The sequence below is a fragment of the Coloeus monedula genome (assembly GCF_965178545.1).
Source record: "Coloeus monedula genome assembly, chromosome: 1".
NCBI lineage: Eukaryota > Metazoa > Chordata > Aves > Passeriformes > Corvidae > Coloeus > Coloeus monedula.
In genome coordinates this window covers 117,024,760-117,050,393 of record NC_138781.1, presented here as the reverse complement: position 1 = coordinate 117,050,393, position 25,634 = coordinate 117,024,760, and the positions used below count along the sequence as shown (strand labels likewise).

The following is a 25,634-nucleotide window of genomic DNA, read 5'->3' as shown; positions in this document are numbered from 1 at the left end:
GCAAAAGAACAAACATCTGATTTTGAAATGAAAAAATGAAATATTTAAAGCAATATGCTTTTTTTTTTTTAGTTTACAGGTCTTTCAGGCTTCTTTACACCCTTATACAAGAAAAATTAAGTGCGAATAGGAAAATAATCTTAACTGCTGCCGTGTTGTTTATAATGAAATCAACACGAAAACACTGGAGAATGCGGGCATCGATCCCGCTACCTCTCGCATGCTAAGCGAGCGCTCTACCATTTGAGCTAATTCCCCGCCCAATAGACGAGCCTTAAAACCTGGGGATACACATTCTAAACTTGAAAAAACCCACAACACAACTATGTTGGATTATAAATTCGCTGTTTCTTGCTGAGTCATTCTTTCCACTCACCAACAACTGACTGCAGCTCGCAGCTGCAATCATGGGACACCGTCTTTCAGCATGTACACTACGAGAATAATCTTATTCATCCTTTTATAACACGAGCCTTTGTTATTTAGCTGTTTTCATACAAGAAGCTCTCCAAAAGATCGAGTGACTTAAAAGAAACCAAATGTCTGTTTAAAGGGGAAAAAAAAAAAAAGAAGCCAAACTTTTATTGAACAACTCTTCCAAATTCCAGGAAACCCCCGTTCTTTCCAGTTTTCAGGGCATGCACATATAAAGACTGGTTCAGGAAACGTTTAATGAAGGAAAAAAAATGTTACATGTTTGATTGAAACAGAGTTTTATAGTCAAAACTTATACTTGTGTGTGTGCATATATATATGCACACCCACATCCTCTCATATAAATACACACATACATCTTTTTGGAATGTGTCTGGCTTCTCTGAGGTGAGAGAGTCAAGTGAAAATAAAACAGCTCTGTATTTTTCTTATTTATTACCTCACCAAATGCACTTGCCTGTAATTAACACATTCCTTTTAACAGCCTTAAACCACTGTTTTTTCAAAAATGAACACACCCGTGCTCTCGTGACTTGACACGCAGCATAAAGCGGGGAACACGATGATGTATGGCCCCCCCAAACTGCACCCGCAGCCCCCCGGGCCGGGCCCCCTCCCCGCCAGGGAGCAGCGATGGCGCGGCCGCCCCGGAGCCGCGGTGCCCCGGAGCCGCGGTGCCCCGGCTGCAGAGGCCGCTCCGCGCTCGTCCCCGGGGCCCGGTCGTGGCCCCTGCAGCTGCGCTCCGTCAGAGACCGGCCCCTCAGCCTGGGCTCCTCGCGTTAGCTTCCCTGCTTCCTCAGGACAGCCCTCTCTCCTTCCATAAACCCTTCCTCTGGCGTTCCAAAATCCCGTGCCACCTGCTCAGTTCCCTTCCATCCCCTCCTCCACCCTGCCTCCTTGCTTCTGCTTCACAGAATCAAGTAGGTTGGAAAAGACCACAGAGATCGTCGAGTCCAACTTATGCCTGAACACCACCACGTTAACTAGACCACGGCACTAAGTGCCATGTCCAGTCTTTCCTTAAACACCCCCAGGGGCAGTGACTCCACCACCTCCCTGGGCAGCCCATTTCAATGTCTAATCACCCCTTCTGTGGAGAAATTCCGTCTGACGTCCAAACTAAACGTCCCCTGGTGCAGCTTACGACTATGTCCTCTTGTCCTGTCCCAAGCTGCATGGGAGAAGAGGCCGACCATCATCTGGCTACAGCCTCCTTTCAGGTGGTTGTGGAGAGTGACAAGGTCTCCCCTGAGCCTCCTCTTCTCCAGGCTAAACAGCTTCAGCTCCCTCAGCTGCTCCTCAACAGGACTTGTGCTCCTGCCCTTTTCTGGACTCGCTCCAGCACCTCAGTGTCCTTCTAGTAGCGAGGGGCCCAGAACTGAACATGGCGCTCGAGGTGAGGCCTCACCAGTGCTGAGTACAGGGTGACAGTCACTGCCCTGATCCTGCTGGCCACACTATTTCTGATACAAAAATAATGTGAACACACCTGTAACAACTTTCACATACACATAACTTGATCAACCCAGGTTTTTTGGGCTGAACCAAACCAAAGTGGCTGAGCTCCAATTTACATCTTTCCCCTACTTATTTTAACCACAGAGGCCTCTCAGATATCTCTTTGAAACATAAAGTGATACACCAAGCAAGAGAGCTGGGTTTGGCTCTCGTTTTCTGTAAGATGAGAAGAGTTTACGAACTCCACCTGATTTGCCGTGGCAGTGTTCACTTCTGCTCTTCTCCATAAGCTCCCTCTGCTCTTGCACATACAGCCAAATTATATAGCCCATCATCTGCCATCCAGTGACTTTCTGACTGCTGCTTGAGCATCTTCATTTACAGAGGAGATTGTTCCTGCCCTGTCAGCCCTAAACCAGACAATGGCTCCTTGTTAAGCCAGGCTGCATTTCTCACTCCCCAGCAGAATGGGAGAAGTTACTCATCCATCAAGTTTAAGCCAGGCAAAGAAGAAATCACATCAGAGCGTGAGTGGAGGTAAGATCAGCACCTGACTGGTTTCTAACCAGCCTGGCTTGTTTTTATTTCTGATGCTGAATCATTTTATGTAGCCCTGACATGTGATGGATGGTTTGGAGCTACTGTACATGCAAATTCAGTTGTTTCCAGAGCTGGATTCTTTGGCAGGTGGCAACACAGACTAGGAATAGCTGAAACTAACCCACTGTCTTTACTCTATGTGGCAGTATTCACTTCGTGCTTGACAAGGGTCAGCACTGATTTGCTACAATTTTTTGACAGTGCCAACCACAAGAAAATAGGAAGGGGAAGAAAAAATAATGGCATTCAGAAAAAAATATAGCTGTTAGTTCTAAGACCACTAATGGTACAAGTTAGAGTACTAATCAGGTATAAAGTTGTTCTGGATTTATGGCCAGCTGTATGTTTAAACTATACCTGATTTTTTTGGTTTGTTGGTTGGTTGGTAGTATTCTGTTTCGTTTTTTTTTTTTTTTTTAATCCTAAAGCTAGTCCTATCAGTTAAACCCAAGATTTTTGAAGTGGATGAGAGGGTGATTGATTGTGTATAGTTTTTCAGTGTTTGTAGAATGTTAAAAAGATTAAAAACAGTGTGAAAATGATGTAACACTTGTGAAGTAAGGAGAGATCGTTGCCATGTAAATAATTCAATTTTCTATGGCAGCTGCTAGAACATGCATAGGCACCTCAGCAGATTTTCTGTTGAAAACACTAGGTGGAAAACTGTGATACAAAATCCAACTGAAGTAGGGCACATTTGTTCATATGATCTTATTTATGTAGCACGAACCGCCTTGGATGCTCATCTGGGCCTAAAAGCACCTGCTTACTTGATCATCTCTAGGAATTTAGAGCAAGTTAGCTAACCAACACTCATTATTCCATTATTTAGCAGTGATGACAAGAACACATTTAGACCAGGCATTCCTGAGTAACTTCCTGGTCAACTATTTGGATTGAAAAAAAAAAAAATCACCTTATTTTTGTCTTTCTTGTCTGAGAAAATAAAGCTTTCTTCACAGGAAGTTGTTTAGAGATGGCTACTAACAATGCAAATGTTGTTATAATCATAAATGACTGGTAAACAACTCAAGATTCTGCATTGATCTTGTTTCAAGTTGTCTAACACCATTAACATTTTTTCATAGCCTTTTATTTATTTGAGAAGTCCTGAAGTAGCTGTAATTTTACTAACAACATTTAGCAAAAGAAGAACTCAAGAGCTACATAAAAATAGCTCAGCTGTTGCTGAAAGAAATCAATGAATTTCTGGTTTTTCCTTCTTTTACGTTTTTTCAGGAAAAATATTTGGCAATACACAAAAATAGCAAGGTTACAAACACACAGGAGATGCGTTATTGCCAAAACTTCAGAGACTCCAGAGAACTGAGGAAGAAGGGTGTAAGTTGGAGCACCTTAGCCTACACAGTTTCACCAAGCCTGCTGGCTGGATAAACCAAAGGTGGGTTTTACCATTTACTGATAAAACTGCCTTTTCTTGCTAACAGTTAACCTGATGTTTGGTGTCAAAAGTGCAGAAGCAGAGATTGTTTTGCAAGACAAGAACAGCTTTTACAGTTACAAATAACCCTTATGTTCTATGATCTCCTTAAGAAAAAAAAGTGACAAAGAACAATATACTGCATATCCAAATTATTCAGAAGTCATGCTCTCAGGTGTTAGAAACTATCAGGAATGTGTCTGGAAAATGAAAATTCTGTTCTCTTTAAACGCATATTAATACACATTTTTCAAAATTGTTTTCCTATCTCTGCCCTCAAAGCAATGCCTAGGAAAATGCATGAGCATAAACCTAATTATGAATTTACATTATGAAAAAAATATTTAGATCCATTTAAAGGCATACACACTTGGCTGATATTCCTGCTACCTATAGCCATTGCACTTGGGAAAACTAGGATAAATATCTGCCCTTTCCAGCATTACCTTTTCCCCCTGATGATACAGAAGGCAGCTTAGGGGGGAACAGAAGAGCTGACCGACAGGCAGACTTTTCTTTTGAAGACTTACCTGCCATACCAACAGCTGCCTCATGCATTAGGAGGAGACACAGCTACAGCACTTCCCTGTTGACACGATGACAAAACCTCCCAGCACCACCTGTTCACCGCTCCATCTATAAAGGAATAAAAGGAGGGCAGCAGCTGCCCTGGAGGAGAGAGTTGCTATGGGGGTGGGTGGAAGTACATACTTCCACAGAAGGTTCTAGCACAGGGCAGGGCGTGCTTGGGAAGGGCGGAGCAGAGGTCAGATCCTGAGAGGCCGGGAAAGTGGGAACATGTGGGGTGGGGGAGCTGTGTCTGCTCTGTTGTCACTTGGAGCAAGTCTGGGCTGAGACCATTGAAAGACAAAGCAGGCGGAGGAGGTTTGTGCACAGCCTTTTACCATGGGGTTTTCTGATTGTGGTGGTTTGTCTTAGTGGGTCTCACAAAATCTAGTTTTGGAGTCATGGGGATGTGTGTCTGAAAGAGGAGGTGCAGCAGAGCAGGGCTGCTCCTCAGTGGAGGGGGTGGTTTTGTGGGTTCCTGTGGGGTGCTTCCTATTCTTGTGCTGCTCTGCCATGACTCAGGCTCCAGTCCTCCTTCAGTTTTTCTCAACACCTACAACAACACTATTTACCATTTACATTGCATTAGTAAATTTTAATAGCTGTTATTTTCTTCTGATACTGCTCATCCAGAGTTTGCTTAACATGTAACATTAAGCCCAGGAGAGAAGTGGAAGACTCAAATCAGAGGATAACTTGGGCTGAAGTGGGTGCTATTCTAAACTTTTTTGTGGCCTTAATTCAGCATGGTTGTGATGTTTCGAATATACAGTAAGGCGGTAGCTTCATCAATGAATGCAGCTCCTCTAATGATAAGTCTGGTTTCCTTGTTCTAGTTTAAAATTATTGTATGCCATGGTGGTGTATAAATTTAAAAAAGAAAAGCTCTCAGATTTTCATATGGATCTGAGTTATCAGATGTTAAACATACGCTGAACTTCAGTGAGTTCTGTGTATCTTAACCTTCTAGTCTTTGAATATTGCAGCCAAATACGTTTTTCAGTTCATTCCATATAACCAGTTCCTTGGGGCTTTTTATAAATGGTTGGTTTATTTATTTGGATGAGATTATTGTTCTTAAAACTACTGTGTTATTCTGGATACAGTCTCATTTAGTGAGTACATAGTTCTGTTCCTTAGTAAAAACCACAGGATATAGGGATCTGAATCTTCTTAAGTCTTCTAAGCTGTGAAAAATCTTCATTCTCACCCCTGTTAAGTTTGGCATGAAAAGTGAAAGATGGATAAAAAGCCAAAAGATAAAGAAATTGTCTACTATTCTGTGTAAATCCGTGGCTTGGAAGAGACACTAAATGAACATGAGGAAAATCTTGTATGTGCTATTTAGTGATAGGTGATTAGCCAGGTGGCCTAGGCATAACTAGCACACATTCTCTCCTATGTGGAGTTATAGGGAATGTAGAAAATTTAGATTCTTGCAGTGGTGATTTAGAAGACAAAGGTTTGCAGATCCAGTGGGATTCAGGCATAGTCCATCTCACTGTTTTTGTAACAACCTTGTTTGATTTTTACTATTAACTATTAAACAGTTTGTTTTGTATGTAAAATGAGTAATACAGTTTTTCTATATTGTCATCCTGTGTATTTCAAGGAGGGCATTGTACATGAGCTCTGTGGTGTTGAAACTTTTAAACACTCATTAAATTAGTAGGGATACAACGTCTTAAAAAAAAAATTTGGAATAAGTTCTGATGTGAGTCTAGCCATTTTCCTAGGGAAAAAACCTAAATGCATCATCATGTTAATGTATGACTTCCTATTTCCCCATCTGAAAACAGCATTAAATCATTGCCAATTTGGAATCCGTATGAAAACCTAGATGGAAATTTAAAATCCATGGATCCTTTTAGAAAAAGAGAATGGTAATTTCTGTATTTTCTTGGTATTTCAACTCTCCGACGAAGTTTGAGATTTTACAGGTTGAAATAATGAGGGTGATTTTTGTATTGGTCCTCAGGGAGATGACAGAGTAGCATAAAATGATCTTGCTCAGAGCTGTGCTCTGAGATCACTGCCTTCTTATTAGTGCACAGAGAGCACAGTGTTAACCTAAGTGCTAATCTCGTAAATATACTCAAAGAACATTATGGTGTTGTACTTCCTACAAAAGCAGTATATTTAATATGAATTATTTTGGCCTTTGCAAGTTTCTGTTGTGGCTGCTAATGGTAACTGAAGTTACTCAGGATGCCTGGCTAAGCTGATCCTTTGACCAATATTACAGAATTTTGTACTGGTACATTAGCTCCCAGATGGACTATACTGATTTTCCTCAAACATGGTAACAGCAGTAGCAAATATTATTAAAAGTAGCAAATCTTTCTAGGGTTTATTATGTTTTGATTTTGGCTTTTTTCTTTTTGGTTGGTTCTTATGTTTTGGGATTTCTTTAGCATGTTTATGTCTTATGCTTTGGGTATGAATCAATGAATGATGGTAAAATGGAGGCAGAATTTTATGAACAAGCAATAACATCGTCATCAACAAATCAAGTTTTATTCTCTTTGTGGCCATTAAGAACAGACACAGGGATTCTGGGCGATTTCTTCTGACTCGTGACATGTCTCCAGTGTTGCTTTTCATGTGATTTACAGTGCAGTTAGGGAGGTGCTGTCTGTTGGGGTTTGAGGGGGTTTTTTTTTGTGGGTTTTTTCCCTCCACAGGATGGTGTGAATTTTGGTGTCCAATTCCGTATTTTGATACTGCTTTTCAGTAAAATTATCTCTGAGGTCCAAAACCCATTTCCTTCAACACTTTAAATACAGATTTTCCTTCAATGCTTTAAATATGGGATAAATACTGGATACAGAACTTGAGACATACTTGTTTCATTTTAATGCTATATCTATCAACTTGAAGGTTAGACTAATTAACAGAATGAACTGAATATACTATAGCTGTCCTTACTAATTTTGTCACTGCTTAATTTATAGGTCAGTCTTTTTGGTTGATTTTAAGTAGATTTTACCCTACCTGCTGTGTTAAAGCCTTAAGACTTTCAGTGCCTAGACACAAAAGTTTCAGTTTATGTGCAGCTGTAAGCCTGCTTGGGGATTGCCGTAATTAAACCAAGTAGATGTGCTTTACCGTTCAAAATCTGGCATGATGAAACCCTCATCCTACCTGGCTGTGTTCATACAAGCCTGATAACAGACACAACTAGAAGGGTTCTGTTTGCTTGCTTATTTGTTTTATAGTGTAGGTGGTTTTGAGACTTAAATAGTTTTTGTTCAGAAGGAATACTAAGAAAAATGTGAAACATCCCAGAATAGAAGGAGCAGCAAGCTTCCTTACTTTGCCAGACATACTGACCTGTGGGACTTTCAGTCAGCCACTTGCTTAAATGTCAGTGGTATCTGCAGCGTAATTCCAGTGGTAAGAACTTAATTACCTCCTGCAAATTAATTTCAGATGCTTCTTTCCACATTGATTAGTTTTAAATAGGAAAGGGAGAAGCATTTTTTTGGCAAAGCTAGCTGTTACAATCAGAGTGAGGGAATACGTGGCAAGACACTGGAATTTTGTTAATGGAAGAATCTGCACAGGACTTTTGGTATACGGCTTTAGGGTTAGACCAAAGACTGAAATTTTGTTATTTTGTTTTCTGAAATCACTAATTCATTGAAGAGGAGAGATTTGAAAGATCTTTATATGTCAGTGTGATTCCTGTGTCTTAAGCCATCCTGGGGAAATAAAGAGTTGTTTGTGTACTTATTCAATAAATTTCATTTCAGGTACTCCTTTTTCTCCAGAAAGGCAGATTATTTGATATTGTACATTTAATAAAAGTTCACAACTCTGTCTTGCTTGTTTTGTGAAACCAAACCATTGAACAGAATTTTCACTGCTGTTTCATTATAGTGAAAATTTATATTTTTTTACATTTTAGTTGTATATTCTTGATTTTTATATGTATTTGTCTGTGTGAGTGTGCTTGTTTATCTGGTGATAGAATCACAACTTAAAAATTCCTGAGAGATGTAAGTAAATAATGTGAACTACTACTTTATTTCCTAGTGTTCCATTTGCCTGGATGCTTTTTTTTTTTTTACCCCTTTTTTGTAACATGAACCCAGGCTCTTGCCACAAGAAAAAAAGATCTGGAAGAACCCTACCTATTCAGTCATATATATTTTATATATGGAGAAGGATGTGTATTTTGTGGAGAAGGGTGAAGTAATTTAGCTGATTGTCTTCCACCTAGGGATTACAAATAGGAAAAATCTGTTTTAGAAAAATACAGTATTTAAATATATCCAGATATCTCTTAAGCAGTAATAATTGTTTGGTGTGAGCATAAGTCTGCGATTGCCTAGAAACACAGCCCGGATGCTATCCAGATGCAGCTCCCCTTAACAAGGCGCTTGCTGTTGCCTCGAGGAGTCCAGATACCGGATTAGGCAAAATTCCCACTGCGGCTGTCAAAAGCAGTGCGCTTGCAGGAAGACCTAATTTTTTCTGCGTTTCACTGGAAGGCTGTGCGCTCTTACTGCCTACCGGGGACTTCGGGAGGGGATTAGAAGGGCTCGGACTGCCCAGCTACCGTGATTCGGGGGAGGAAGTTTTTGTTTGTGTCGGGAGACAGCGGGCCACGTTTCAGCGCGCTGTGTGGCTACTCCGCCAGCGAGGAAAGTGACAGCGCGAACTGTGAGTGAGGGGAGGGGGGGACTAGCCAAGGGGAATTAGCTCAAATGGTAGAGCGCTCGCTTAGCATGCGAGAGGTAGCGGGATCGATGCCCGCATTCTCCATCTGCGGGGCCGCTGTTTTGAAGATGCGTCCTCCTGGAGCAGTTTCGTAAGGATTAAAATGAATCAATTTTGAGACACGTTTGCACGATATGGATGATTTAAGTTTTTAACGTTGATCAGAGCTGAGCATTTTTTGTTTTTACAGTGCAAATTATTTTCTTCTCATGGCTAGAGGAAGACACTGAGTGATACTGTGAGAGACCAAATGTCACTTGAAACTCACGTTAGAACAAGCGTGCCCTCCCATCCTACAACGGGTGCAAGGTAGCTGGAGAGACAGTAATTCTGTGGTGAGCTGATGATTTATATAGACCCTACAAACTTTTACATCTTCGCAGAGACAATTTCAGTAACTTTTCGTATCATTAAAAAGCAGTAATAAATGGTCATATTCGGTGCAACGGTAAAGGACGGAAGTGACTTTTTTTCCTGTGTTACAGAGAGCAACAGCGTTAGTTTTGATGGGTTTGTGAAGAAGTCGTTCTTCGGAGAGTGCACAAGTGTAATCTTGATGGTCAACATTTCCCCTCCCCTTTTATTTGCCGGACGAGATGGTCTGCATGAGCTGCTGTGGATTTTCTACCACAAACCCGGGACAGTTCATGGAAGAAAATCTTTTCCCACCGTGGCGCTACAGCCGATCAAAAGTCTGGAGAATGCGGGCATCGATCCCGCTACCTCTCGCATGCTAAGCGAGCGCTCTACCATTTGAGCTAATTCCCCTTGGCTGATTCGCCCGGGGCTGCTGTACTTGTGCTGAATCACCGCGCGGCCGCTCCGGCCGTGGTTGCTGTGTTGAGTCATTCTGTCCAATAACACTGAGCCACCTCTGTATTTACGCGGAAAGCCCGATGGCTGAAAAGCCAGGCTACACACCTGGTATATGAGGAGCGTTTTCTGCTGTGTTCCTTGGGTAAAACAACTCGTTTTCCTGAGCAGTGCATCCTCTAGCGTTTATTCAGGAAGAAGAGAGAACTAATTTTTTTACATCTCTTACAGTGCATATACAAAGGCTTGTAAATCTAGAAAGTCTACTCCTAAAAGTCACTGAAGCACAGCTAGATTTTCCCTTCTTTTTTCAAGTCTCTAGTTCCTTTTCCAACTGGATTTTCCAATTAAAAATATGTAAAAGATAAATACAATGGTTTAAAAGTTCATGTTTATCATAGTTTGTGGAGAGAAAGAATTCATTAATATATTTCTGTGTTATATTCCAGAAATTATTTCTATTTCTACCTTTATTTATTGACCTTGATAATTCTGTTCAAATAGTATTGCATCTTAAATATATGGGGTTACTAAGAACACTTCTGAAATAGAAAAATTCACCTGTAGTCATGCTTATTGACTTTGCAGTAAGAAGCACATTACCAAAGCTCTGTTCACAGGCTGTTAAAGAATGCTTTCTGGATTTCAAGAAAGAAGATGTAGTTTACAGTGAGAGTGGATACACTGATGTGCTCTGTTTTAAATGCAGAGGAGTAAGTCCTGCTGGTAAACTAAAGTGTGTGCAGTAATCCAACAGTACATGTACTGGTGGTTTTCTCTGAAGGATTTAACTTGCTGGATGACAGCAACCAGTCAAAACAAAATAAATTTCAAAATTGAGCATCAGCAAGTTACAACTTGTCCTATGTAAGGTAGTACTCTGAATCTTTTACGATCTAGATTTAGGTCAAGATGTGGAACTACAACTACAGTGTTGCTGCAAACATTCTCTTAAAATTCAAATATTCTCCTGCCTAACTTCAGTCTCTGCACAATTAAAAAAAAAAAATTGTCCTTAACACTTCTTGCATTATATTGTAGATGATTTTATCTACCTCACTAGAGTAGACTTGAGGGAGAAAGCAAATACGCAAAAGCAGTTTCAGTCCTTCACACAGGTACATGTATATCTTAGGCTCACTGATGGTCCACTGCATGCCTGTGGCCAGGATCTCTCCCATATCGTGTTTCATGAGGTTCAGCTCTATGAACAGTTTTCTTTATCTACCCTGTGCAGTTCGAGTCATTATGAAAAAGGCAGATTACCTCTCCCTGTTTTTTACCACCACATCTCACTCTGTGGCCACTGAAAAGGCCTAAAGCTTCACCCATCCAGCTCACAAAAAACCAGTTTATTTTGTGCCCAAGCCAGGTAAAGGGGAGGAAAGACCTCTGCACTATTTTCAATTATTAAAATGTGTATTTTATATAATTGACAGCATTGTTTTGTGATCTTAAATTTGTTGCATTGCTAAATTTTCGTGTAAGAGGGCAAGTAAAATGTTCTAATTTCTTAGCCTGGTTGGGAAAACTTCCTTACCTATGTCTGAAAAATAGCCTGACTTTCTTAGTTCCGTTAAAAAAAAAAATTAGAGTGTTTCAGTTTTGAAGGCTTTGTGTCCACATACTTTCATTTAACACAGCTCACTTCACTGCATCTTCTTGTCAATACTAATGGAAACTCATATAATTTAATCAGGTTTGAGTTTTGCTTTCTAGATGGTCTCCTGAGGTGACATCAGGGCAAATGCGAGTTTTGTATTATGCTCAAGCTGCTCCACTGCATTGTCTGTGGTGTGATTTCCCTCGGTGTAGGAGAAGACCAAATCCAGCGTGCATCAGGTGCCACTGGAAGGCTGCAGGGCACCAGTTTGTCGTGGACGTTAGCGTGAAGCACCTTATCACATTACTCTGCCTTACCACGTTAGGTTTTTTTGTCATTTTGGGCAAAACCGTAGACAACTGAAGGTCAGGCGGTAGTTAAATGTTCTGAGGCTGCCCTGGGGTTACTCGTCACGGTAAAAGATGAAGGGTGCAGTTCGTATTTGTAGCTGTTAAAGTCTAGAGTTATAGGATGTTGCTTTGGTAGTGTGGGGGGAATTAGCTCAAATGGTAGAGCGCTCGCTTAGCATGCGAGAGGTAGCGGGATCGATGCCCGCATTCTCCACTGCTGGTTTTGCTCCTGGGGGGAAGTAACACCTGCATCCCTGTGAGTATTTCAGAAGGTATTTAAATACAGCCTGACGCGTGTAGTGAGAAAACGAAATGCCGTAATGGGCTTTACTTTGTGAACGGCAAGAAACAAACTGGGGTTCTTTTTGTTACTACATACACACAGCTGGAATCATGTCTGTTCCAGTTTGCCTTGTTTCTTGCTGCTTGATTTGGAAATGCTAAATTAAATACTACAGCTTTTGCAATCGAAGCTGAACGTGGTTTTGTTTGTGAGCAGAGAGGCCAGAGCAGGAGGGAAAAGTGCATTCTACATGTGGAACTGCGGTTTTAAATGCTCGCGGGGAATCAGAATTCCATGATGCCCGTCCCTGGTTTTGCAGAGGGGAATTAGCTCAAATGGTAGAGCGCTCGCTTAGCATGCGAGAGGTAGCGGGATCGATGCCCGCATTCTCCAGACTTTTGCCAAACAGGAATTGAGCCACACTACCAAACAGAACGTGTAACTATTATGGGTAAATGTTAATTTTTTTTTTAGTTGGAGTAAACCGGCTTTTTTTCCTTCCTCCTTTCCTTCCTCTGTCCTTACTACCTAAATCAGGCTTATATAACTGTATAGGTCAATCCTCTGTTGTAACAGTTGACTTCCTGGACAGTGTAAGTCAAATTTAGCAGAAAGAGAATGCTGCAGTATGACATTTTTCCATGTTAAACGAAAAACAGTGTCGTGGTTTAACCCCAGCCAGTCACCAAGCCCCACACAGCTGCTCACTCACTCCCCCACCAGTAGGAACAGGGAGACAATTGGAAGTGTAACAGCTAGAGAGCTCAGTGGTTGAGATAAAGGCAGTTTTATAGAGAAAGCAAGAGCCATGCACACAAGCAAAGCAAAACAAGGATTTAACTCACTGCCTCCCATGGGCAGGCAGGTATTCAGCCATCCCCGCGACAGCAGGGCCCCATCACGTGTAATGGTGACTTGGGAAGACAAACACCATCACTTCAAATGTCCCCCCCTTCCTCCTTTTTCCCTCCACTTTACATACAGAACATGTCATATGGTCAGGAAAATCCCGTTGGTCAGTTGGGGTCACCTGTCCCAGCTGTCTCCTCCCACCCTCCCATGCCAACATGGCAGTACAAGAAGCAGAAAAGGCCTTGGCTCTGTGTAAGCCCTGCTCAGCAATAACAAATACATCTCTGCATTACCAACCCTGTGTCCAGCACACATCCAAAACACAGCCCCGCAACAGCCACTGTGAAGAAAGTTAACTCTACAGGATCCAAAATCAGCACACAATGGATGAATGATGGTTAGAGACCTGAATTAGTGTGTCTTGATCATGCCATGGAAGTAGTTTAGGGAATGCTTGTTCTTCCCCAGCTGTCCATTGTGATCCCTGCCCAGATATATAGGATCTTCTTTCACTAATGATCTTTATTAGGCTGTGGTATGAGCTGCATTGGTCAATTTAAGTTTACAGGTAAAAGCTGTAAACCTCCCAAGTCTGTGTCCTAGAAAGCACCCTGCAGCATCCATGTCTTTTAGCTATGGCCTGTGTGCAGGTTATAATTGAGCTCCTTAGACTTCTACTTCCCTTTTGCAGAGCTGCCTTTGAGAGGCTAATGCCTACCACACTTCTGTTAGATCTTCAGAGATAACCTTGAGAATCTAACTGATTCACTGACTTCCCCCAACACCTTATTAATTTCTTCTAGTCCTTCTCCGGACATTATCCCTTTCATTATGTGTGCAACTTTCCCCTGACCCTTCCAGGAGCTGCACAGCAAGTGCAGCTTTTTAGATCTTGGTGACCAGCGATGCTAATTTTGTTGTGTCTTGAATGTTAACTGAGCACCTCACAGCGTGCAACAAGGCCTTCTTATTTCCTCACATTTTGTGTCTGTTCATGGGTAAGAAAACGTGTGCAGAACTAGAAAAATTTATTATTCCATTTCTTGGCGTGCCTCTGGCAGCCAAAAGCTTAACCTTCTCCTTGACCTCTCAGGCATGCCTGAAAATTCATAGCATCACCAAATGTAACTACTTTCAGTATGATCAGTAGATAGCATTGTATTTTTCTATTAAAAAATCAGCAATACCAGACACTTGGGAATATGATTGTACACAAGCTACAAGACCTTGTTCTTTCAGGACTGATTATATGTTATTACAGCAAAAGTGGGTATCTTAATTTATCCAGTCATAATTAAAATAATTGAAGTAAAGAAATGTGGTTTTAAGTAGAATCTATCTACCTTTTTTACATTGAGGATACTTCTGCAGTACACTCAGGTCAAATAAACAAACCAAAAAGCAAAGCTCCTTTCATGCTCTCACAAAGAACTTACAAAAAAATTGCAGAATTCTAGACTGAAAAGGGCTCAGCACAGGAGATGCTGATTTGTACTTGAACACAGAAGTCCTTTTAAGACAAATAATTTTATTTCAGCTTACAGCAATGCTAATAGTAAAAACTGCAGTTACTAAAAAGTCACTGAGGATGAATTTTTACAATTCAATTGGAAATACAGGCAATACTGTTAGCATGCTCTAAAAAAACCTCATAAAAACACAGAGGCCTTGACATATTAGTAATTACATTTTGCTAGAATGTAAATAGCATTATTGACATGAGGATTTTTCAGGTATTTCATAATATCTTGTAATGACAGAAGTGCCACTTAATCATGACTACCCTTGTCATAGCAAATGATAGCCCAAGCTGTGAAAATCTTGCAGAGTGACAATATAGTAAGGCAAAGTGAAGCCATGACAGCTGGCTGGCAGGGACAGGCTATGCCTGTCATAGCCGATGATAGTCCCAAATCTCAAAGATCTTGCAGACTGACACTATCTTGAGTGAAGTGAAGGTCATGACAGCAGGCTCTCAAGCACAGGGTAACTCACAGCAGCCTCACAGTCTTTCCAGTCACAGTCAAGAAGTCCTCATCAGCCAAGGCACGAAGTGCTTCTTCAAACATTTCCTTCGTGACAGCCTTATAGAAAAGGAGCAAATCAAATAAAGATGGGGAAAATACTTCAAACATAGTAAAAATGCTATACTTTCTATCAATTTTCTAATATTTTTATTTGAAGTTTTCATTGCTTCTATTTGAAATTTGAAGCCTGGCCTGGAACCTTGGAGCTGAGTTTGCTAATTCCAGAAGCCCTAATAAACTAAGATACAGCAGATTCAAGTCATTTGTCTGTAACAGAACTGGCTTTCTAGTTATGCCAACAGAAATTGTTCATGTTTCCATTTCCCTCCATAATGCAATTTGTGGACAAGATTGTTCATTTGGAAAAAAATGCTTTTAAAAATTAATGGAAATGTAAAAGCAAAGCAGGAAACTTACTGTATCAGACTGTGCTCGGAGATCATCCAAAAGCTGTTGGTACTTCAAAGATGGTGCTTTACCCTTTGATTGGATGAGCTTCCGTAAGGCTTGGGCCAATTCCTCTTTCCGCTTACGAGCTGTTGCGCTCATCCCTTATAAAAGCAAAGAAAATACCTTTTAGCAATCAGCTAAGGAGGACAAGGTTAAGTTACATTTTAAAAATTACAAAATCCCAACAGCGGCCCTGCTTTAGCACTACGGAAGCACAAACCTGTCGTGAGAATGGAAATGTCCACAATTCCAGTCCTTGGATCAGTAGCAGATTGTTTCAGTGCTTCCCGATGGAGGCGTTTTGCTTCCTCCACATCAATTGTTTCAACCTTCTCCGAGAAGCGCACCTTGGCGTGCGCCTCCGCCAGCCGGATCAGAGACTCCAGCTGCCGGGGATATGCAGAAACCATTCCCCTGCCACTGCCAATCTTCCTCATGTCCACGTACGCCTGAAAGGAAGGCAGTCGTTACATATCTCACTGCAAATTAATTCTTTTTCCTGCATCCCCCACCTCTTATTTCAGAATACAAGCAATTCTGGCAAGGCATCCCAAATACTGCATTTCTGCTCACACACCTTCACAGTTCTTCTGCAGTGATGAATAACCACATCACGTAACTTTTTTCCATTATAAAGCAATTAAACTATGGTAATGAATCACATTTGAATCACTTTAGAATTCTGGATTAGTCTTATATAGCAGTACTTGTGTCTATGATGACACATTTATTTTGCTTCAATACAATTTATTGTGTTTTATGGGATGGAACCAAACCAACCTATCTGAAAGCTAAACATTAGAACGCAGAATGACTTCTCATTTGATCCCTCTTTCCTTTAGAGACCTTCTTTTTTTTTTTTTTTTTAAGGATCTTACAGAAAGTTGTTATGTAGGTAAAGAGGGTACACACAAGGGAATTTCACCACTTCTGACAAGTCAGGGAAGACTCTGAATATTCTTAGCAGCAATTCCTTTACCTCAATAAGGGCTTGGCTTGCTTCTTCACCTAATCTGGGATTTACATAACTACGAGCATATGCAATGTAATCCCTCAATACTGCCATATCCATGTATTCCTCCTCCATCTTCTCTTCACTTTGGTAGTACAGCAAAACCAAATGGCGAGCAAGGCGTCTGTCATAAGCTTCATCACGTGGATCCAACATCAAAAAGATCAAGTCAAATCTGAATGGGATATGATCCAGTATTAGTGTGCTTTCTTGTCATTTAGGTACTGGTTTAGGAGGGTTTGATTTAACAAGTACAGGTAGGAGTTACTAGACTGTTAATTCCTACTCTAAGTAGAAATTGCTTTCTTACACCAGCAATTTTTCTGGAATTCTCAAGGTACAGAACAGCATAATGGATTTGCTTACACCCTAAGGACTTGAAATTTTGAAAGCAAGGTACATTCTGCAAAATTCAGATTCCCTGTTCAAGGCTGACATCTTTTGTTTCCTTAAAAAATCCACATCCTCTCCCCCCCACCCCCCCAAAAAAGCTGCACCTGCCACAAACAAAAAATCCCACACACATAACAAATGCACAGAACAAACTTGCTGGTAAAGATATTTCCATGAAAGGTAACAGCAAAAAAATGTAACTAAATAAATTATAAATAAGTCAAAAAGCACTTGGCAGTTTAATCCTGAAGAAAATGGTTTATAATTTTACAAACAATGTATTCAACTAGTTGCAACTATAAGCAGACATGGATAATCCATTTTTAGCCAGCCATTTATTTTTGTAAGCTTAAATCCGATAAATGGCAGACCTGAGATCCACTAGTTTCATCCAGTACACCTGTACTAAGGTACCATTTGTCATTAAGTGATTAAATTAAGGAGCTCTTAATTGAAATTTAAGCCATAAGTGTTCTCAGGATATCCAGTATACCATTAGTGTACTTCAAATTTAGTGTGGGAATTCTTAACAAGATGCAACTCCAGCATGTAGTTTAATTTTCTGTCAGCAAGCACTAAATGTGGCTCTAACAGCTACTGCCCAAATGATTGACTAGCACTGCTACCTCCTCAGCTGAATTTTGCAAAGCAACATGAAGCAGGCACAGATCTTAGGATTCTACCACCTCTGCTGCAAAGTTCCCTGCTCATCAGTGTTTCACTTTAAAAGCTTTATGGAGCTAAGAAAAGCATCCTGAATTTTTGCTAAAGTTATCAATATGCTAAGTTTCAGAACAGGTCTTTTCAAGGAGATGATTATGAAACAACAACATAGAATTAAATAAAAGAGATCCTACAGATCTTATCACACCTGCTGTTCAAGGTCTACATATAAGTATTAAAGGACACTTCTGTGCTCACATAGAAATTGTAAGAACAGCATTTGAAGTATGTGCTATAAAAGTTTTCCACTAGGTTGTGAACAACACAGTTGTTCTATTCTATGTAATCATCTTCAGAAGAGGAAGTGTAACATCTCCTAAAAATGACACATGGAGTGCAGTTCAGTACCTTGACAGCAGTGTATGAGGAAGCTGAATGTTTTCAATAGTAGTCTTTTTCGGATTCCACTGTGATTCTATAGGATTAGCTGCTGCTAGGATAGATGTACGAGCGTTCAATTGGCAAATAATTCCAGCCTGTCAAAAGGAAAGAACATTTCTGAAACCAGCTGAAGCTATGTGCCACCAAAACCTCCCTCCGATTTCCTGAGATCATCAATGTAATTAGATGGGTTCAGTGGTCAAAAACTGCATTGCGAAAGCCTCTGAGTAAAGCAAGAACAAAAGCCTCTAGGAATACTTTGGTTTCGTTTACCTTTGCAATGGAGAGTGTCTGTTGTTCCATTACTTCATGTAGAACTGACCTTGTGCTTTCATTCATTTTATCAAACTCATCAATGCAGCAAATGCCATTGTCACTAAGGACTAGAGCACCTGTCTGAAGAACCAGCTGCCGCGTTTCTGGATCCTTCATCACATATGCAGTAAGACCAACTGCACTTGAGCCTTTGCCAGAAGTATACTGGCCTCGAGGAACCAGGTTATATACATACTGGAGCAGCTGGGATTTGCTAGTACCAGGATCACCACAGAGAAGAATGTTGATCTCTGCACGAAAATTCCCTCTTCCTGTGTGAGTAAAATCCTTTCTTGATCCCCCAAAAAGCTGAAGCAGAATGCCCTATAAAAATGAAAACATCACTTCTTGTATAGATGTAACAGAGCAAATCCAACTGTTCAACTGAAACATCTGAAAAACAAACACTGCTAAAATTAACACAACTCAATGCATCTGGGTTTCAAGTATTAAAGACAGAAATTCTGTATGTTGTTGTAAGCAGATTTTGGTTGGAACCTGAAGAACCCCCTTTGATGACAGGTCCTTAGTTTTCCTCAACCCCACCCACTAGATTTGATGTGCCTTATTAGCATGTTGAGAAGGTAACAACAAATGGAATAGTCATTACTGTGTTCCCATTTCATAAGTAAAGCATTGTATGGTTTTGAATTATACTTTCAGAAACCTGTGAACTATAATAATGTATATATCTATTAAAAAACCCTCAAAGGAATATACTTGGAAGATGAGTGTGTGATGTCTAACAGTATCTTGAGACCTGCTACTGATTGGAGTTGTCACAATGTTCTAGTTAGTACCTCAGTTGACACTTTATTGGAATAGTCCCTTCTTGGATACATTTAAGTAAATGTTTTCATACTTCATAACTCGGAGTCAACCAAATGTCATTTTAAAGCTACTCTTCTCTTGTGGAAGCCTCTTTTCAGCAAGCACTTACTATGTTACAGCTATTTATTTTCCTTTGATAATCAGTAATCTGAACTTCTACGAAATGCCCAAGATGCATCCTGCAATTAAGTTGTCCCATTTCTGCTGCCTTCCTACCTTTTCAGTTATCTTCCCTCTAATTAACACTCCTTAATTGCTTGATAAGAATTATGCTACACTTAGCACCGACTCCACCCTGACAAGACCATGACATTTTAAGACTGCTCAAGATACAGCTTTTTGAATTTTTAAGCTTCAAGATTCCTTAACAACTAACATTACAAATATATACACATATAAATACATGTCTTACAAGAGAAAAACAAAACTTGTCACCTTTTTGATATCTTCATGCTCATAGATACTTGGAGCCAAGGCTAAAGCAAGTCTCTCATATATGTCTGCTTTCTTAGAAAGCTCTTTGAGCATTTCCACACGTTCCTCTGTAAACCTCTTTTGCTCTGTTTCCTCATCAACACCGTGCAGGCGTTTGGAGTCTGTCTTGCGATAGTGTATGACATCAATGTGGGTCTTATACACGGATTTTACACTGCTGACCCGTGGATTAACTCGAATGGGGACTGCCCTGTAGATACCTAAATACAAATTTCAACCACAGTGTTAGGCATGGAGAAACATGGTGATTACCAACACTAAAAATTTTACATGTTCCCTGGAAGAGTAGAGCTTTTCTAAACAGGCTAAATATTTTGTCATCTTATTTCTCACTGTGTCACTTATTTCTCATGTAGAAGCCATATTTAAAGTCATCTAGATCCTATTTTTGCAGATACACATATGTGTTTTACATTCCTACCGAAAGTGTTCTCAACAATGAAAGCATTTTTGAAAAAAAACGTAAGGCTTGGTGCTTTTGAAATTCCCGCTCCAGTCAGCTTTTCCCCCTCTTTTTAAGTGCCAAGTTTAATAACAGCTTTCAAATGCATTTCAAACAGCTTGGGTTTTTTACAGTGGTCGTTTTAAAGCAAAGTGGTTTTTAAAATGTTGCTGCAGTATCACAAGACTTACTATACATTACCACTCTCCTGACTGCAGACACTATTTAAGATACTGCCTCTTCTTCAGCTACAGTTTCAGAATGAAGGAATCCAGGTCAGACAGCCTGAAGATTGTCTAGTCCAATCATGGGCTCAAACTGGAGTCAGCTGGAGTCCACTGCTTGCTAAAGACTGCATTCAATCAGGTTTTGAGTATCTCTAAGGACAAAGACTCCACACAGCCTCACTAGGCAACCTGTGACAGGGCTCAACCACATAAACAGTAAAAAAAGTTCCTATTTTTACCTGGAACTGCCTATTTCATTTTGTGCCCTCTGTGTGCCACTGGGCATCACTAAGAAGAGTCTGGCTTTGTCTTCTTCACAGTACTGCCCCTCCAACCACAACAAATCAGGTGTTTCTAAACATGCTGCTAGGATTTCCCCAAGCCTTCTCTTCTCCAGGCTGAGCACTCCCAGCTTTCTCAGCCTTTCCACGTACGACCAAGGCTTCTGTTATCATCACAGACCTTTGCTGAATGCACTCCTGTATGTTCATGTCTCCCTTGCATTGGGGAGACCCCAAAACTGGACCCAGTGCTCCCTCAACCTGCTGGCAACACTCCTAATACAGCTCAGGAGAATGCTGGCACCACAGTCATCGTCTATCAAGCACTGCTTCCTTCCAGTTCTGTTTTTGTCTGCAAGTCTGCTGAGGGTGTACAACACGGCCCCAGTCAGAAAAGGTCTCCAGGATTATTGGCTCTATCACCTTTCCCAGGGGTCAAGATGAAGTTGACTAGCCTACAGTTCCCCAAGTCTCCTCCTCACTCTAGGGAGTGACACTGGCTTTTTTTCTAGTATTTTAGCCAGTCACCATGACTTTTCAAAGATAACTGAGTGGCCTTGCAAAGAAAGTGTCAAGCTCCCTCAGCACTAGCAAGTGCATCCCATAAGGTCCCTTTAGACACAGTTAAGATCAATGAAAAAGAAGAATGGAAATATTCAACCCAAATTTTACCTGTGACATTAACTCTGTCACCTGGCTGAACTTTATCAACAAGGTCATTGTGAGCAAAGAGCGCAACCGTATGCGGGGTCTGCCCAGCTGGCATATCTTCAGGAGACTCCTGCAGTTTGATCTAGCAAAAACACCAATTAAGTTTCAGTTGCAAAAAATGAAAGCTTTTCCACAGAGCATATAACAGGATTTTCTATTAACACAGTCTTCAGCATCATTTTCAATCAGGAACATTGCTCAGGAACAAAATACCCCCACCCAAACAGCAAAACTGATTACTGATTAAAAGAGAGAATGAAAATGAGAATTCTGCTGATTGCTACTGGCGTGGCTAAAATGCTGCTACGAACAAGGCACACCTAGTCTAGACAGAAGTGGATATACTGTAGATAAAAGGGCTTCCATACAGAAACATTAGAGGTGTACATACTTCATTTCATCCTACTAATGCATTTCTTCTCCAAAGCAGACTGTTTCCACTAAGTTGTTTACCCATTTCCACATTCCAAAACACTTTTTCTTTTCAAAGCTTTCAATCTCAAGACATGTAATTAATGTTATTGATGATTTAGGAGGGTGGGGAAGCAAAACCTAGCAACTGTTTCATTTTACCCACTATTAGCTACTACCTCAGCCAACATACCATCTGTTTGTCAGAGAACATGGATCTGTTGTGAATCAGCGCCATACTGTGCGTTGTGTTACAGTTCTTGCACACTGATGGTTCTGCAATCCTGCCACGGTCAATTTCCACTCTGGTGGTGAAAGCGCAAACCTGGCATCTAAAGAATGCTTCCTGCATCTCAGGAATTAACTGGGAGCTTCTGATAACCATGCCACTGATGGTGATGAGTTGATCAATGTCTACAAAAATATAGAGATTCATGTCATGACCTCATACTCTGATAATTTAAATAACCTTCAAAATTTCACATTACAGTAGTTTTTAGGCAGGAGGCAGACAGTCAGGTTACTATTATTTTGTTTGAGCAAAAAGAATCATAAATGCATAGTACAAATATTCTAATTTACAGGATGTTTGTATGCAAAATATGTATGCAAAATTATGTATGCAAAATAAAGAATCCTTTGCACCTGCAGTACCAAGAACATGAATAGTTGATGATAGGAGAGATTTCCTTTATGGGTAGATTATTCTGCATTTGGGCTCTAAAGCGTTTGCTTTTGAAACACACATATGAATGGAAGACATTGGTGTGGATGGACCACAATTCTACATAGTCCTAATGTAATTTTATGTTAGTATTCACCATGTTTATGAAAATCTTTAAGATTCTTTTCTAACATGGTAAGAAAAAAGTTTACCTTCAGGGTTTAGATTTCTCATATTCCTGGTCTTCAGTGCATTATATGGCCTTACTTGAATTTGGTGCTCTAGTATTGAATCAGGGTAACGATCAAAAAAGATCTCATTGGCAGCCATGTCAAATGTTGGAATAACTTCCTGTATGAAAACAGCTTAGAAGTTAAATCATAGAACGAAGCAATTGTGCATAAAGCATTTTATGTGCTGCTGATCAGCCAGCAATGACTATAAGTTACGCCATCTGAGCATTTTCCTATGTAACAGAAAACCTGCTGTTCAGATCAGATTTATTCATTCACTTGAGTATTGCAAAGGGTGGGAGGGAAGTACAAGACTGGACATTGCAGTTCACCAGCTAACTTTGCATGCACGAGGTACACACTGTGTCTATGATCATCTGCTATGAAACAAGACATTTTATATTCAGTAAAATAAAGTAGCCACTGAGATTGCACCGAACACACACAGTATGCACTGCATTTAAACAAACATTTTAAAACCCAGAAATATTGAAGAGCCACCTGAAAGCCAGAGAACAAGTGCACTACTTCACCTGAGGATAGCAGATCAACTGCCTGTAGAGATTTTCATCAAATGATCTCAGATGGTCACAATTTACGTTCAGGAATGGTTCCCCAACCATATTAATCTGCAAGAGAGTTAGGAAATCTTTAGCTCAATGGCATGCAAGACTGAAAAAAGAAAAGTTGAATTCACTGCCTTCCAAGTACCTCTTGAAGTCGTTGCATATAGCGTGGCTCATTAAGATCCAGGCCAATGTCTTCATCCTCTTTATCCAGTGGATCGATAAAGCGCTGGAGAAATCGCTGAATGATAGCGGTAAAAGAGAGACCGACAAGAAAAATGAGCAGAATTTAGCAATACAAACACCTACTTTGTATCAGATTCAACTAATATTTGTTTAAATCAAACTAGCTTTTCATTTAAAAAAAAGGAAGAAACGAAACCCACCTGGAATTTTTCTTTGCACGAGGCCACATTAACATCTGTTCCCCAAATAACAAGCTTTTGTCCAAGAGATTGCTCGGTTGCTACTATATCCTCAGCCAGCTGCATGGAAACAAGTTAAGCATATATAAATATATATATGTTTAAAAAGAAGCTTATATATGTTTAAAAAGAGGCTGTCAGATACAAGAGGTGAGACATCCACCTACCCCATCCGAGTGTAAATCCACTTGTCTGGCTTTACGGACAGACCCAAGATCTGGCCTCTGCCTGACTGGAGTTCCTCGTACACCACTTCGTGGGGTACCCTCTACCCTGGAGCTGGGTGTGCCATAAGTCAGAGGTGAACTGATGTCGAAGTCAAGAGGAATAGCTACAAAAGGAAGTGTTTTGTAATGATTATCGGCATTTTTTACTTCTAGAGCAGACTAAAATTCAGGCTCTGCATTTGTCTCATCGTTCTTTTAACTCTACTGTCATAGAATGAGTAGTATGAAGTCCAGTGCTTTGTCAAAACACACAATAAAGATGTTGCCAATCTACCTAGAACTTTTCTTTGTATTAACAGCTCTTCTCAAAGTTCTTAAGTTCTAATAAAGCTTCCCTAGAAAACTTTACAGTAGTACCGCATTTTAAAACTACATTGGAGTTCAAGCACAAAAATATGCAGAATTTTAGATGAAACGCTTTTTTTTTAGTATTTTGGGGGCTGTAAAGCAAGTGACACAATTAACAGCTACTGGAATTAAAAACAATCTTATCTATAAAAAGAAAGGCTTTCTATAGTAAACTACCTAATTCTTTCTGCATGAGTAGTTTCATTATTTTATTGTTTCTAGAAAAAAGCTTTAAAACAAAGTATAATCTCCGATACCTATTCCCATGCTAACTGGAAGCTACGATAGAGGCCTGCACCCCAGACACTGACTGCCCTCCTGTAGTATTCACTTCACTAAATTCAAATGAGAAACATGAGACAACACTCATTTTTTCCTCGAGTGTTTTTCAGCCGGATCCGTTCCCGACGCTGGCTCGCCCCACGGCGGTGCAGGCGGCTCTCCGGGCTGCATCCCCCGGGCCCGCACAGCCACGGAGCGCCCCAGCTCCAGCGTACCGGAGTGGCGGAACTGCGGCGGGCTGGAGAACAGCGCATCGGCGGCGCCGGGGCTCTGCACGTCCGCGGGCGGGGACGTGGGCATGGGTTGCAGGTCCCCGGTGGAGGTGGAGTCGTCTGTCCGACGCTTCTGGGAAGGAGGAGAGCGAGCATCTTGTGCTGCAAGACACAAGCGCACCCGGAGCCGGCGTTACAATAGCCAGGCCGCCGCACCAGGCGGACCGAGGAGGGGGCTGGGACAACACCCCCGGGGCGGGCGGCCCCTTTCCCCCGCAGCACTTACGAGTCGGTGGGTTGCTGCCCCGGCCGCGTTTGCCCCGGCGGCGGCTGGGAGTGGAGGCTGGCGACGACATGGCGCTGCTGCGGCTCCCGCGGCGGTCCTACCTGAGGGTAGGGGGTCGGCGAGAAAAATGAGCGGAGCGGGCGCTCCGCCACCGGCCGAGCCCCGACCGGCGGGGTTGCCTCCCTCTCCTCCCCTCGCCAGCCGCGACCCCCGCCCGGGGCCCCCACCCACCTGCACTGCCCCACAGACGCCGCCACACTCCGCGCCAAAGCCAGCGGCGTGCGCGCGCTCTCCCGGGCTTTCTGGCCAATGGCGAGGCGCGATCGTAACGGGAGCGCCCAACGAAGGCAGAAAGGGGGGATGCGGAACCGAGAAGGAAAGGAGGAAGGAGATGAATCCTCTAGACCCCCGAAGTGAGAGTTTCGCCCCACTCGACCTGCTGCAACAGAGAAAGAATTATAATTCAGGTTACTACCTGTGGTACAGGGCAGAGGCTGCCCTCAGTAGTGGCACATCGCTTCCCCCCCCGCAACCTAGAGTGGAGCTGCCCTCACCTTACTGAATT

General features: G+C 41.4%; 1 protein-coding gene across 1 annotated transcript; it reads right to left on the bottom strand.

Annotated features, from left to right (window-relative positions):
- Positions 1–14,942: 14,942 nt before the first annotated feature.
- MCM4 (minichromosome maintenance complex component 4) lies at positions 14,943–25,367 on the bottom strand. The gene is made up of 17 exons (XM_082296069.1): positions 25,301–25,367; positions 25,070–25,170; positions 24,787–24,945; positions 23,882–24,045; positions 23,676–23,774; positions 23,435–23,530; positions 23,257–23,352; positions 22,703–22,841; positions 22,020–22,240; positions 21,377–21,497; positions 19,695–19,954; positions 18,387–18,752; positions 18,081–18,208; positions 16,584–16,791; positions 15,825–16,053; positions 15,572–15,705; positions 14,943–15,211 (listed from the first exon to the last, which is right to left on the bottom strand). Exons 2-17 carry the CDS (start codon positions 25,137–25,139, stop codon positions 15,119–15,121), a joined length of 2,583 nt encoding a protein of 860 aa, XP_082152195.1. The 5' UTR covers positions 25,140–25,170; positions 25,301–25,367; the 3' UTR covers positions 14,943–15,118.
- Between the last annotated feature and the right edge of the window lie 267 nt (positions 25,368–25,634).

Coding starts and splice junctions, on each gene's coding strand:
- MCM4 (XM_082296069.1), bottom strand. CDS start 25,139: ATGTCGTCGCCAGCCTCCACTCCCAGCCGCCGCCGGGGCAAACGCGGC. Junction 23,353..23,434: donor ATATGCAACGACTTCAAGAG/GTACTTGGAAGG, acceptor ACTCTCTTGCAG/ATTAATATGGTTGGGGAACC. Junction 16,054..16,583: donor CAAGCCAAGCCCTTATTGAG/GTAAAGGAATTG, acceptor CCTTCCTTTCAG/GCGTACGTGGACATGAGGAA.